The sequence below is a fragment of the Pezoporus wallicus genome, unplaced genomic scaffold, assembly GCF_028554395.1.
Source record: "Pezoporus wallicus isolate ANWC-B61680 ecotype Strahan unplaced genomic scaffold, APGP_CSIRO_Pwel_v1 contig_5352, whole genome shotgun sequence".
Classification (NCBI taxonomy): domain Eukaryota; kingdom Metazoa; phylum Chordata; class Aves; order Psittaciformes; family Psittacidae; genus Pezoporus; species Pezoporus wallicus.
In genome coordinates this window covers 3,792,274-3,806,717 of record NW_026639660.1, presented here as the reverse complement: position 1 = coordinate 3,806,717, position 14,444 = coordinate 3,792,274, and the positions used below count along the sequence as shown (strand labels likewise).

Below are 14,444 nucleotides of genomic sequence, written 5' to 3'. Positions count from 1 at the left end.
TGATCATCCTCTCTGTGAAGAAATTTTTCATAATATTCAGTCTAAAAATCCCCTGGCACAGCTTGAGGCCATTACCTCTTGTCCTATCACTTGTTACTTTACAGAAGAGAGCAACCTCTCCCAGTCCGGCTTTGCGTTCTGACAAGCGCAAGGGGGGTGCCTGGCCATACAGCACACTGGAGACCCCCACCCCGCGGGAGCAGGGGTCTCTGAGGGGTGGAGAAGCAAGATGAGACAGCTCCGAGAGGTCCCACATCCGCTTTCCGGCCTGCCAGTCCTTCTCCAACCATCCCTCAGCCGGCCCTGCTGGAGCAGGCAGAGCAGGCTGGGGACAGCGCCGGCACAAAGTAGCTGGGCATGTCTGACTGCCGCGGCTAGCTAACCACGACAAAACAGGCTCACATGGCCACAGCAGACACCGGGCGGTCCCGTTGCCGGGGCCGGGCAGAAGCGCCCTCCCCAAGATGGAGCCCGCCCCACAGCGCAACCCCCTCACCAAGATGGCGGCAGCCCTGCAGACGTGGCCGCGCTCGGGCGGTGGCTCAAAGCGGCAGCCTGCGCATGCGCGGCCAGGCCCGGGCCCGGTACCATGGGCAGGAGGCGAGAGGGTCTGAGCGTGGCTCGGGAGGTGAGGGCTGGCGTGGCGCGGTGCGGCCGGGCTTGGCAGGGGCGAGGTGGGGCTGCTGTTACCGCTGAAGGCAATGTTTGTGTGGAGGGCATCGTTGAGGGCTGGGGCAGTGGGGGCTCAGGGGCACCGCTCCAGCTAGCCTGCGCTGGTGTCGGGCCCGGCCGCCATTTTAATGTGCGATGGTAGAAGAGGCCGAGTTGAGGTAGGCTGTGCTGAGCCGAGCCCTCCCGTGAGCGGAGAGCTGACTGCCTCGTCCTCTGCTGCAGGCCTTTGGCCGAACGATGGTGTTTGGTACCCTTGCTCCCAGTGAGCTAGCAAATATGTGTACGGCCTGGCCTGTGTGTGTACTGGTGGAGGTCAGCACCCTGCTGGGCACAGGCAGCCGGTTTGGAGGAACCCGGTGATAAACCAGTGCATGAGCTGCAGTAAGTCACTCAGGAGAAGGCAAAGAAACTTTTTTAAGGCATGACTTTGTTCTAAAGCTGCCTTTTTATTGTTGGGTGTTTCATAATCTCCTGAATGGCAGGAAGGCTGCTGGTGTTTAAACTTTATATTTGTCATCACAAACTGAGGCATGTCAGTTAAGGTCTCTCTGAAGCTTCATTCCAGCTGCAGTGAACAGTGCTATCCAGACTGACTTGGAAATGGAAAGCCCATAGTTTGAGTCTGTGGGGTTTGGATACTTTGGGGACAGCAATTTTGGATTCAGCAAACTGTTGAACTTTCTGACAAATAGCTGAAAGGGGCCATTTGAATCCACTGGCCCAGTGGATTCTCCAGTGAATCTCACTGGTCACCTCTCTCTGTCCTGAAGTTGAGTGTATGTGCAGCAGACCAAGATAGCTAGAATAGAAAGGACAAGGAAAAGACTTGGAGATTGTCGTATATATGTTTCATCAGCCAGTAATGTAAAGGTGAGTGTCCTTCTATATCATGCGTAGGAGTTCAGTTTATAGTAGTTTTCTGGTCTCTTTCATCTAGTTAGGCTTTTGTTGGAGAAGCAGACATTTCTGGGCACTCTAACCCAAATACAACCACCAAAGAGGGTCCAGAAAGGGATTATGCTGACTGTCCAAGCTCCCTTTCAGTGAGCCTAGCAGGGAGAGTCGAAACAATGGATTTTTGGTTGGGTTTTTTGAGATGTGGCAGACAAGGAGAGTTGAGGTGGTAGAGTCTACCTTACAGAAAAAGAGGTGGCAAAAAGGGTGAGCCTGTCAGGGACATGCTGGTCACAGAGTGAAAAGGGACTGATTTTAGCTGCTACAGAATATTCTTGCAAAGTGTTTGGAGACTTGTAGCTTTAGATTTTTTTTGGTTTTTACTTTTCAAAAGTTGTCATGATAGAACATGTTGTTTTTGAAAGGGATGTAGAACTGTTCTTTGGAGTGTTATGGGTGAAAATTTAACCTCTCAATGCAAAGATACAACTGAAAGATAAAATCCTTCCCCCTTGCAGTGATGAGAAAGGTACTGAATCAAAGTTAGTGAGGAAGAAAATATAATTCCTTTAAGACAGAGGAAGTGAGGGCTGTTTTTCAGGTGTCAGAATATGTGACAACCAAGATACTGATTTTGCAATTTAAACATTTTATTTGGTTCAGTATTACTTTCTGAGCTGTTATGATTGTAAAGAAAATTTTCCAAATGAGTCCTAATATGACATGATGCATGGGTAGCTATGAAAGGCCTAATCTAGGCAGAGTCATGCTTGTTTAACTGAAGTCATGATGCTAAATGGATGCAATTTTCTATATGCACACATATCAGATTAGCTTGCACTTACAAATTGCAGGTGTAATTGATATGTCCTGCTTTAAATTGATATAAATGTGTCTCCCTAATGTTGTGATGGTTTAAACTCTTGCCACTTTTCCTTTTATATAGCTCTGTAGCCTTTTGACAGGCAGCTCTATCTATGGACAGTGCTGAGCTGCACAGAACTTTCATGACAAGACTTGTCAGGAAAGTGAAACTGGGAGGACTGGTCTGTTATGTAGCAAAATAGGGAAAATGGAATGAGTTTAAGAGTGGCAAGGATGATCAAAAGTCTGGAAAACTTCTATGCAAGAAACAACTGAGCATACCAGGCCCTTTTAAGCTTTACAACATGACTGCAAGGCTAGACTATCTAGGTCCATATCCTCTGCATGCTATTTGTAGTTTTAAACAAAGAATGGCCGTTCACTGACAATACAAAGTTAGGCTTACCACCTGAAACAAGCAGCTGACAAGCACAGAACAAACAGGAGAGGATGTTTCCTCCCACAACCTGTGGCTGTTGCATGGCCAGAGGATGTTGTAGCCCTTAAAAATACAGTTGTGCCTCAGACAACAACTGAAAAAAAATCATGGAAGCAAAAAAGTGATGCTAGAAACTGCAAAGAGAACTCCCTGTGCTTAGGCAGTGCCTGCAGACAGGATCCAGCCCTTTCTCCTTTACTAACACAGAGGGTTGATCTGTAGGATTTATCTTAGACTTTTTCTGGTGTGTAGTGGCTTGCCTGGTAAATATTTCCAAGCATGCTATGGGCACAGCGTCTGCAAAATGGTTTGCCAGCATGCAAAATGATTCCAAGAGTGTGGTGAAAAGGGAAGTGTGTCCATGACCTGCAACTTAGCATTTGAATTCAAATAAAACTCAACTCTGCTGGGCTGATTTTAATTATCCAGCTGAATTTGTGGATGCAGGAGCCATTAATTCTTCTGTGAAAAGAATGGCTCAAGTGTGCTGGCAGGTGACAAGGCATGAGAAGGCTTCTCAGGGAAGGGTTTGTTTTTTTTTATTTGCCCCCACCTCTTTAGTTGGCTTTGATCTGTTTTGTGAGGGTCAGAAGATGAAAACCTCATTACCTAATGCTGCTGGATGTTGACATATGTGTGATATGGCTCTTTGCCAGGATCTTAATTAGGGAACTCATAAAAGTGGAGGGTGGATGCCAGTTCTTGAAAAGTGCTTTTAGCCTTTCTGCTGGAAAGAAAGCTTTTATTAATTCATTACAGAATGTATTAAAAGGGATCCAGCTCAACTCTGTAAGCAAAGCTGCTGCTTTTTCTCTTCTCTGTCTCTGCCTTTAATGTGAGCCATTTTGGGCTCCCTGCCCAAGATGAGCCCAATAAATGATATTTGTAATAAGTGTGTAAGACAGTTTGGATTGGAATCCACTTCAGGTCTCTCCAGTTTAAAAGGGTCTCTAGATTGCAAGCGGGTATTGCCAGAATTCAGCAAAAATGGCTCAAGGCCTTGTCATACCTTGTGAAGCGGGGAAGGCATCTGGTCTTAGACCCCTGTATGCATCCAAAGCCACTGGGACTTGACTTGCTGGAGTAGCTCTTGAGCAGCAGAAGGGCAGTTCTGCATGCCCCACATTGTTGCTTGGATGCGCCCATTTCATTTGCCCCTTTAACTGACACTACTTGAAGATGTTGCTGAGAGTGAAGTCCTGTGTCCCTGCTACAGGCCATGTGAAGCTGAGGGGTTGTTATGTGAGCTTTCTGCATGCTGCCCTTCAACTCTGTTCCAGAGGATCCTCTTCATGAAAAAGAGAGCTAGAAGGAGCAAGGGTTCAGATTTGCAGTTTGTAAGCCACTGTGCTGAGATTACCACTAAAAAGTTAAGCCAGTGTGAAGTGCAGTGATAGTACAGCTAAGTGAGCTTGGCACTTGTTTTCATGCAGGTTTCCAGTAGGCTTAGGTACATATCCCAACTAACCTTCTGATGTATTAGTTAGTAGGAGGGAAAAGCTTTCCATCCACAATGAGCTCAGGTATGTACCTGCTTCTAGGATTGCTCTCCTGGAGAGTTGCTGCAGGGCATTATGCCAAAGCTCTGCAGATTTTCTTGTGCTACAGCTTTTCAGGCTATGGTCCTCCTGGGAGTTTGCTCAGCAGCCCAGGGAGTAATCAGTAACTCCCAGGCATTACTCTGATTCCTGCCTGTGCTTATTTTCTGTTTCCTTTGCCCTACAGTGAAGAGTGTCTTACATGGCTGAGCTGCTAAAAGACTCCTAGCTTGCAGGAACACATCCCAAATCCCAAGTGAGGCAGTGGCACTGACATACCAAGATAGGGCTCTGCCTGTTGCTGATCAGTATCTGAGGCTAGTTTTGTAAATGAACCACCTCCAGAAGGCAGATAGTATTGTCCAAGTTTATAAGGAGGGAAACTGAGGCACAGTGAGTGGGTAACATCTGAAGCTCCTCAGTCTTGGCCTTCCTTACAAGCCCTATGTAATGCCCCAGACTAGCCTGAAGAAAGAAATTAGATTCTGGAGGAAATAAGTACTTGTTCCTTCAGCTGTGCTTTATTTATATTATTATTTTCTGTCTCTTGTGCCCACAGCTCAGCAAAGCTGATGGTGCAGTTCTGGGGCATGTGGTTTATTAACAAAATTATTGCTCTCCATCAGGGAACCCAAACTTTGGGTTTTATTTAAGAGCTGTAAAACCAGTGGAAAGTTTTAAAGTATTATGTGGAATCTGGATATTTTTAGTCAGCAGAAAGTAGGTGGAATATCCTCTTGTTATGTCTACAAAATGATGGGCAGAGAATGTACTAGTGGGAGCAACTGCAAACTGAGAAGGAGCAGCGGTTCTGGAGGAGAGGGTAGGATGTGCTGTGACACAGGTAATTTAGTGGTGGCATTGGCATCAGCCAAAGCTCTCATGAAATTGTATTATTTAACATGATTTTAAAACATGTTTGCAGAGAAGGCATGGTGCATTGTGGTAAGTTTGCTGGCTAAGGAGCAGCCAGGTAACACATGCTGAATTACCTCCTCCTGTGTATGTGAGGGTTTCCAGCAGATAAGGGAGCAGAGACACAGTCATTTGCACATGATAGAAACTAGCAAGGGAGATGGTTATTCTTAAACTGTAGTGGACAGACACCCCACCTCCACTCCACTGCACTCTGCCATTAAATCAACTTTCTGATAAGCATGGTCAGAGCTAGCTTGGGTGAAGGCCTAGGCTGGCCCTGAAGCAGACTGGGGCAATGCATCTTGCTCACTGAGCTGTAGTGGATGAGAGACAGTGATGAGCAGCTGGAATTAACATTCTTAACTGGCACATCTGGATGTGGAGGAGAACAACTATCTGCCTTGACCGAATGCATTTTCAGCTAACATGCTTCAAAACTATCCGTGTCTCCATCCAAGCAAATCAAACCACAATTCTCTGTGCTCTGGGATAAGGTGATGTGCCTTGGTGCTTCCTTTGAGCTCAGGGGAAGCTGTGCTGATAGCATTTCAACAGCCCTGGCAGAGTTGCCTGATAACAAAGGACTCTGAAATTTCTGTCTGGTAAGATGCAAAGATGAATTTGAGCCTTGTTACATGTGGCCCCTCCCCAGCAATACTGTGCTCCTTGCAATGAGACTTCAGCTGACTGGATAAACTCTTCTTCACAGTGCTTTATTCTCTCCCCTTTACATCAAGCCTCTTCTCCCATCCTGCTTATTTATAACACTTGCCTGCCTTTCCTGAGCAGAAGGTGTGAGATTACTAATGAGCTCAAGACAGATTTCATCCCCAAAGCAGCAATAATTAGGGATCACTATCTTTGATTTTATTTCCCATATCACTGTTTGTGGGAGTGTGTGTGCCCTGGGTCACCTCCGAGGTTGATGTCCAGGCAGCTGGTGTTTCATTCACCTCAGTACTTTACCCAGGACCGTGCTGCCTCTTAGCTTCTGGTGAGTGATGGCTCCCCACCACAGAGAGCCCATGCTGCCAGCCACCATTTGGCCTTGGCCTTGCTTGGAGAACCAGGTACAGCAGGAGTGTTGTGCCAGGTAGCTAAAAAGAGAGGTCATGCCATCTCAGGGCACTGAGGCCATTTTCTTTCAGGCTGGGATGTTGTGTTCATATTATCTGACCAATCCCGCTGTTCCTCTGCTGGAAGCAAGCCTGAAAGACAAAAGTTTTCCTAAAGATGTCTACTCTCTGGTTGCCAGGCAGAAGAGAGGAATGATTCCTTGGAGAACTGTTGTCCACGGTAGGATTCCTTCCTGGGCAATCCATTTGCACACAAGTGGATCAATCTTCTCATTATCCACAGTTACTTCCCTCCACAGGAAGACACAGGGGCAGGATGGCTGTTGGGAAACCTAACGAGGAGACACAAGGAGATGACCAGTGTTTTTCTGCATGGGAACATGTTGCTGCCAAAGTTGGTGCAGGTCAAATATGCTGGTGGGGAATGCTTGAGCATGCTGTGCAGACTGCTGTTGCTGTTGTACGATTGGTAGGTGTCGGTGTTTCCTCTTTGTCCCCTCTTCACCCAGACAGACAGCTGAGGTTGTTTTGTAGTCATGTCCTGTGAATTTCTGTATCCATTCACAGCACTAAATAAAAACCTTGAGCCTCAGGCTTTGGCCAAGGCCAGTTCCTCTCATTTTATCCTCTTTTAATTCCATAAAGATGCTTTACATCCCATCTTTCCTTGTGCAGCCAGATGCAAAGAAACTAGAACAGGTTGGAACAGGATTAGACCTCAGAAGAAGGTGCTGGGCAGCTGCTGGCCACACAAGTGGGAGCATTAGAGATGGCTTTGCTGGCTGGGATTACAATGTCACAGTAGCCTGGAGTATAATAAAGGCTGATCTGAGAGGCAGTGTGCTTTGTGTGCTGTGATCCTTACACATGGCTGAGGCAGTTCCTCCCTTGATTTGGGGAGGAAGGAGGTGGAGTGGCTGAGCTGCCATCCTTCGCATCTGAGTGGGCATGATCTGTGTTAGCTGGGAGAGGAGATGACGGGGACTGTTGTGGTGTCTTACAGATCGATGGGCTGGAGGAGAAGCTGGCAAGCTGCAGACAGAGCGTGGAAGAGGTGGATCTTAAACTGCGCAGGGAGAAGCTCAGCCCTGAAGGAAGGTATTGGTGACTGTCTCCTTTCACAGCATTGGCTGTGCACTTCACCTGCTGTAGTACTGAACATGGGCTCTTGAAGGGGTGGGAATATGTGGTTCCCCATGACAAGACCCTCTTGCCTCAACCTGGGGCTTACCTGGGGAACTTGCCATGGTGAGAAGTTTAGTGAGTTATGGAGAGAGCTTTATCTTACCAACAGCCTGACTCCAACCTGCACCACAATCAGCTAAGCAGCACCCAAAACGTGCCAGTTCATTTGCAGAGCTGGCTCCTGGCCTGCTAGGAAACAGCTCTGATTGTCTGACAAACGTTCACTGCATGCTGCTACTCAAGCCTTGCCAAAGCTGCCTAAATTTAGCTGGGGAGGCGGCAACTAATACTGAGGGCCAAACCAGACTGAGGGAAATTGCTCTATCTGGGCCTGTGTTGCAAATGTGTCGGGATGTATGGATGCATTGACATACACCATCTTTCCTTGGGAAAGGGAAGAGGGACAATTCCTCTGAAATCTGTCACTGACATAGAAAAGGCAACTGAAGGCTTCTAGAGCTGCGACTCAAGTGGGAACTTGACCTGCATTTGTAGCAGACAGAGGCAGAACTGTTTTCTCTAAACCGTGAAGCAAGAGATCCTGAATCTCCCAGCTGAACCTCAGATCTCTCTGCTCGAGGACATTCTTCCAGTCACCACCATCCTGCTGCTCTGTTCCTAGCAAAAAAAAATCTGGGAAGCTCAATTGTAGGCCCAGGGAGCTGTCCTGTTGGTCCTGGTGTCTGCTTTACAGTACTGTCCTATAGAACTCAGCTAGAAATGATCCCAGCAGTGGTGTCATCTCCACACCCCAATACTTACCAGCCTCAGCTTAACTTCTTTGTTCCTCCTTTCTACTCTTTTTCTCACCGCACCACCCTTTATTGGGGTTTTATATCCCCATCTATATTTGTGCAGGGTCCTGGCTCTCGTTTCTAGCTCCTCATCTCAATAGTTTTTTCTTAGGCCTAAATTCTTACAGTGTGCATTCTTTATCTGGTTCTTAGGTGGCCAGCAACCAAACCTACAGTTGTAGTAACTTGACAGAAGATACCTGTATGATTTCTCTCTGAAATACAGGGCCTAGAGCAAAAAATTAGCAATAGGGATCCCTGGTGCCCTTTGTGAATTTTGCACCTTGTATGGAGATGAAATCAGAAATTCTGTTGCCCTAATGCAGACCATTAAAAAAACCCTGGAGAAAGGTACCATGATAAAATTGATTAAGTAGCACACAAAGGAGAGCTCTGCTTTCCCATTTTGAAGTTCAGTTGTCATGGTTTCTTCACGTCTCATTTCCAAAGCTTCTTCCTTTGACTCTCTTCACAAGGCAACTTGTTAAGTAGCAGCTCAGTCATGTTGGTAAATCTTCTCACTTCTTCCTGGCTGCACTCCATGCTGCCTTTCTTCGGTTGCCTTGAAGAGCCCTTTCCTCTCCTGCTGCTCCAGCATAGCTTGCTTTCTTGCCATCCCTTACTTAACTAGCTGTACATTTAGATTTGGGTCTCTTTCCTCTTACAGGTTCTTGCTGTGCCCCAGGGGGAACAACAAACTCAGTTACACTTAACCGCTTTCTCTCTCTGCTCTGAAGCAGGAGATGGTTTGTTAGAGCATGTTTATTTACATGTACAGAGTCTGACTGACTGTGTCCTCACCACTGTAGTGGAAATGCTGCTGCTTTCAGGCAGTTTGTTGTTGTATTTAAACTGTATATTAATTAATCATCTTGTGCAGCTTAAGACAAGGGCTCTGTTGCCCTTAGTCTTTACTGTTATTATCTGGAGTGTTCTGTTTAGTAACAGGTTGTTTAACTGGTTGTCACTGGGCTTGGATTCAGCTTGTTGCCTTGAGTTGACCAGTTTGTGTAAATAGGATACCTCTGACAAAGGGACACCAGCTTAAATTGGTGAGAACTGGTGTTCCAGATGTGTTGGAAGGGCAGGATCCTGCCAAGAGCATGCAGGGACCCTGCCCCATCCCATAGCTGTGGCAGAACTTTGACCCACCTGGGGGAACAGAATAGGGGCCTGTATGACATACACAGAGCCCCCTTTCTAAGCCTGCCTGCATACACTGACACCATCCTGAAACAAGAGATAGGAAGCAGTTTGTGGGAAGGAGAAAATAATCTAAAACTTGTATCTCTTGCACAGCTGGGGGGGTTCTAAACTGTAACCCCTCCACAGTGAAGGGTGAGGGGCTCATTCTGTGAGCAAATAACCCTGGCAGTGGAATAGTCTCTCTTCCATCATATAAGCAAAGAAATGGACTGTGTTTGCCTTGCAGGTAATGAACTTATCTTCTCATTACAGAAAGTCACTGGAGAGAGAGAGAAACTTACTAATGACCAAAGCTGACAACTATGGTAAGAGCTTCATTAAAAATGGTCCCTCTGGGCTGGATGGGATCAGTGCTGCAGCTTAGCTTCATCTTCCAGCTCCTGCCACCTCTGACTTCTGCCTTTGAATTCAGGTTCAACCAAAGAGAGACTGAGGGAAATTTAGTCAGCATATTATGAGTCTGGATCCTCCTGTTTGAGCTGTGCTATCAGAGAGGAAAAAATACCCCAGCATCAACTAACGAGGGGGGGAAAGATGTCCCTTTCACTTACCCCAAGTTAGGAGTCTTTAGACTGACGTGAGTGGCTTTTAACATCCTCTCTCTTTTCCCCTGCTTTTTAATCGAGGCTGCTAAGCAAGCTGGCAAGTGCTCTCTGGAGTGTAGCAAAGTCTGCCCTCCCTGGGGAAAGTTCTCACTGCATCAGTTTCTGGGGCCATTCAGCACACAAGCGTAGGGATTCACACCGAGGTGCTGCCTCCAATTCCAGGGAGTCAGGGTCTGTCCTTGCTGCAAGTGCTGCTTTAGAGTTGAAATGAGAGTCCCTCAGAGCTACGGCAGGTTTGACAGCATTTCCATTCCACTAGGGATGCTGCTTTGAGTGTCTTCAGGCTGCTGACTGCTTGACAATACTCTGCAGCAGTGCAAGCACCATAGCTCACACAGAGGAAGGAAACACAAGTATCCTTTTAGGTTTGGAAAGTTGAAAACTGGGGCATGGTCATCAAATTTGTAATTTTAACTCCTGTTAAATGACTGTTTCCAGAAGATCCATCCCTGGCAGTGTTCAAGGCCAAGCTGGACAGAGCCTTGGGTGGCATGGTTTAGTGTGTGGTGCCCCTGCCCATGGCAGGGGTGATGGAACTTGATGATCTTACGGTCCTTTCCAACCATAACTATTCTATGATTCTATGACTAAGTTATTTTAAACAGATTCAAAGCTGTTCCCTAAGGACCTACCACTAGAAAGAGCATAAGACCCTGCACATCCCTGCCACCCTTTTACCAGCAGTCAGCCATCACCACTGGCACATGAACAGAGCAATGTGGCAGGCTGCTCAGGCAGCAACAGCCTCACCTAATGGTGATGGCTACTCCTCTTGGAACAGAACAGACACTGCATGTGCACACTGTTTAGATCACTGCTGTGGCCTCTGATTAAATCTCTGCTTATTCCAGCTGACACACATTAGGCCACAAACAGCAATTGCTGACAACAGCATTGCTCCTTCTGTTCAAGCTGCCTGGGGTTATATGACTGCTTACCCTTCCCACCCCCTCTGTGACCTTACAGATTCAAGCAGTTTGCGCTGTGGTTGCATGAGAAGGCTTGTCCTGTGAGAAGAACAGGGACAGAAAGGACGGCTAAAAGCCTCTTTTGAGGCTGGCAGCAGTGTGGCAACCTGCAGCACCAGGGTATTCCCACTGGAGTCTGCTAGCGGAAAGTATAGAGACAGTAACCCATGTAGCTCGTGCAGCAGCAAAAGCAGTCTGGAGTCTGCATCCAGCCTTGCCTTGCACAATAGTTACATTTGTTTGGCCATGCAGTGTGTAATGCTATAGAGCTCACTTCCTGCCTGTACCACCAAGCAAAGTCTTGTGGAACAGAGCTAGCAAGAATCAGACTCTGATTTTTGGGAAAGCAAATGGAACACAAGGGGTCATCAGTGGAACTCCTACTTTTGGTAGCCACTTCCTTCATCTTTGCAACTGTGTTTCTCCTTTTGTAAACCAGGGCCAGGGAAAGCTGCAGGCCCCAACAGAGTTAAGGGTCCAGGCTCATACCTGTTCAGCAGTTGCAGGACAAGAGGAAACCCAGATTCGGCAACATTCAGCAGTGGCTACAGTGTATTTACCAGACTGCTACATCTAAAAGATCGTAGAAATAGCTCTCTATTTGCCTTCCACATTCTTTTAAGAGATCAAGCAATTATTCTGATGACCCATTCTGTCCTAAGTAGGCTCCTAGAACAAGATCATTTGCAAACAGGAGCTGGTCTGGCACTGAAGTATTCCCAAGTACAGCTACTGAGGTTGACAGGGTAAGAGCAAATGAAAGGGTTCCTGCTAGTTCACTTCCTGTTCTGCACATCTTTTAATTGGCAGCTTTGCATACTGATCCCAGAAGAGTTGCCCATGGCCAAGGTAGCATTGTGCTGTTAAGACATTTTTGAAAGAAGATGCAGGTGCAAAACAGAACACTCACAGGCAAGGCTTTTATTTCTTTCCCAGAGAAAGAACTGAGTGCGCTTCATAAGGAGAACCGCAAGAATGCTGCCCTTGCTGTGGCTGTGGGACTGCTGATTGCTCTTATTTATGCCTGTTGGACAGTGTGATTGCACTCAAGAATTCTCCCTGCTGACCAAATGACTCTTATGCAAGGAACTCATCCTCCTCTCACCACTGTGCCTCTGCCAAGGGTAAGGATCAGCATTTCAGATTGCTGTTATTGCTCATCCTCTCCAAGCCTCATTGCAGGGAATCTTTCTCTGAGAATTGTGGGGTGCAGGAGACAAACGAGAAATCAAGCACACTTGTGGCTAAGAAACATGGTCAAGCAGAGCTGAAAGTGATGCTTTCTTACTCCAAATGCAGCACAGACCATCCAGCCTGATGCAGGAAGGCAATACATTCTCTATTTTGAAGCGGACCTCTGTGGCTTCAGACAAGTGCTCTCTGCCCAGCCCTGCTGGAATACATGCCACCTTTGTTCCTGCGACTCAGCCATAAGCTGAAGGGACACTAAACTCTCAAAGGGTAACTTTGGTATTGTGACCAAAAGATTCCAGGTGTTCCCAGAGGTGATCTAAATAAGTATGGTACCTCCTGCACACTGACTTGAAGGACCAGAGGAATCCTACCTTCACAAAACTAGATGGGAGGTAGGTATCTCTCTGTAAGCAGGCAACATCCAGCTTGAGATGTGGGTACTTGGGCTTTGAGATCTGCCTACCTCTCCAGTGCATCAACGCTTGGTAGCCATTCTGTGCCTTTGAGAATCAACACTTGAAATTGAACTATCAAGTCCCAAGGATGGAAGTACCTCTGCAAGGGCTTTAAATAAAATAATTTAACCTTGTAACTTCCTGGTTTCCTTTTTTTCCTGTTTTGTAACATCTCTCAGTCACTGCTTTCTTCTTATCCTGCATTCTCCCTGCTGACACACACTGCACCATAGTAAACCTAGAAGGGATTAGGCGTTTAACATACCTGGTCAGCAAGATTTCAGCAGTGTGTTATTGGTCTGTTGTGGCATGGAATCTACTCAAGTGTTTGCATTGAGTGGAAAAGCAGCCTCATATGCTGCATAGGAGTGCTGGGAACTGACACCTGTAGTCCACTCTCTGGTGAAGCAAGATACATTAGGTAGCCCTCAGTGTGCCTGACATGTCAGGAAAGCCATTAAAAGGCGACTGCCTTGAAAATTCAACAGTGCAAGGCATTTCTGTCTCCACACTAACACACTGCCAGACAGAATTCTATGGGAAGCAAAGTGGACAAGCACTGTTGTAAACTAAAAGGGCTGTATTGGTAACAGAGACAATGAAAGCAGGAGTCAACACAAAATGATACACAGCCTAATGACAATACATTGTGCAATTAATGTACATCAACATTCTCTTCAGCAAGACCTTCCTCACCTCCTCTTCCCAACATAATCCCTCGATATCTACCCTGCAGCAGGGAAGCAAGTAGCATAGTGGCTCATGCTTGCCTTCTTGAAGGGGGATTCAGAATCATGGTTCAGTGCTTCAAAAATAAAACTAAGAAGCAAATTTGAATGAGGGACTGGAGGCAACTCCGTATACAGGAAGTATTTGTTCATAAGAGCTGGCCTGCAGGCTAATAGGGATTTATGTACCCTCAGAGGCCTACACTCACCCTGGTGTGCTTCCTAGTCACCCTCCTGGCTGCCAGCCCACAGGAGACCAAAGCCCTGAGTGGAGGACACAACACCTGGGAAAGGAGCCTGGCAATAGGAGCAGCATGCTTTTCTGGTATTGGAACAGCCTCAAGGCAGTTGGAAGTGTCCAAACTCAAATTACTGGTTGGTTTAAAAAGCCAACTGCACACAGGCCTAAAAACCACAGCTGGAAGTTCCTTACTCCTCTGGGACAGATTCTTCTGCATCCCTCATGGAATTGCCTTGCCTTAGCCAAAAACAACCTGCCTGTAACAAACTTCTTGTTCTTTGGGGGTAAGGCCCACCATTTCTTTCATACATGTTTTACCAACACTCAGGAGCTGCATTAACAGCATGCAGTCCCTCAGCTGCTCTGGTAGACCTGTGTCTGGGCACTAGTAATCACCACTATGAAAAGAGCTCTGAGCCATTTCACTTTGGCCAGAGCTTGAGAAGAAACAGAACAGCTCTGCTGCACAGTATTCAGGGCTACCTACTTGTAAGCTTACCTCCTCCAGCTTCCATTGACTTACAGGCTATGCCAGCTTCTGTGCTGCTCCTTCAGCCAGGGGCACAGTACTGCAGTGATCAAACCTGCAGATCATTTTCTCTCGTGTTGCAGCTGTTAATTTCATTTATACTAAACAGCAGAGAATTAATACATGGTTATATGAAGA

At 46.8% G+C, this 14,444-nt stretch overlaps 1 protein-coding gene across 1 annotated transcript; it reads left to right on the top strand.

The window, feature by feature from the left end:
- The first annotated feature begins 474 nt into the window (after positions 1-474).
- CCDC167 (coiled-coil domain containing 167) lies at positions 475-12,945 on the top strand. Its single transcript, XM_057415369.1, has 4 exons — positions 475-628; positions 7,405-7,499; positions 9,839-9,891; positions 12,096-12,945. The coding sequence occupies exons 1-4, from the start codon at positions 590-592 to the stop codon at positions 12,197-12,199; spliced, it is 291 nt and encodes a 96-aa protein (XP_057271352.1). The 5' UTR covers positions 475-589; the 3' UTR covers positions 12,200-12,945.
- Positions 12,946-14,444: the final 1,499 nt, after the last annotated feature.

What these genes read in the sequence shown, in the direction of transcription:
- CCDC167 (XM_057415369.1), top strand. Translation starts at nt 590, where the DNA reads ATGGGCAGGAGGCGAGAGGGTCTGAGCGTGGCTCGGGAG. An exon ending in GTCTGAGCGTGGCTCGGGAG is followed by an intron (nt 629 to 7,404) that starts GTGAGGGCTGGC and finishes GGTGTCTTACAG; the next exon opens with ATCGATGGGCTGGAGGAGAA. An exon ending in GACCAAAGCTGACAACTATG is followed by an intron (nt 9,892 to 12,095) that starts GTAAGAGCTTCA and finishes TTTCTTTCCCAG; the next exon opens with AGAAAGAACTGAGTGCGCTT.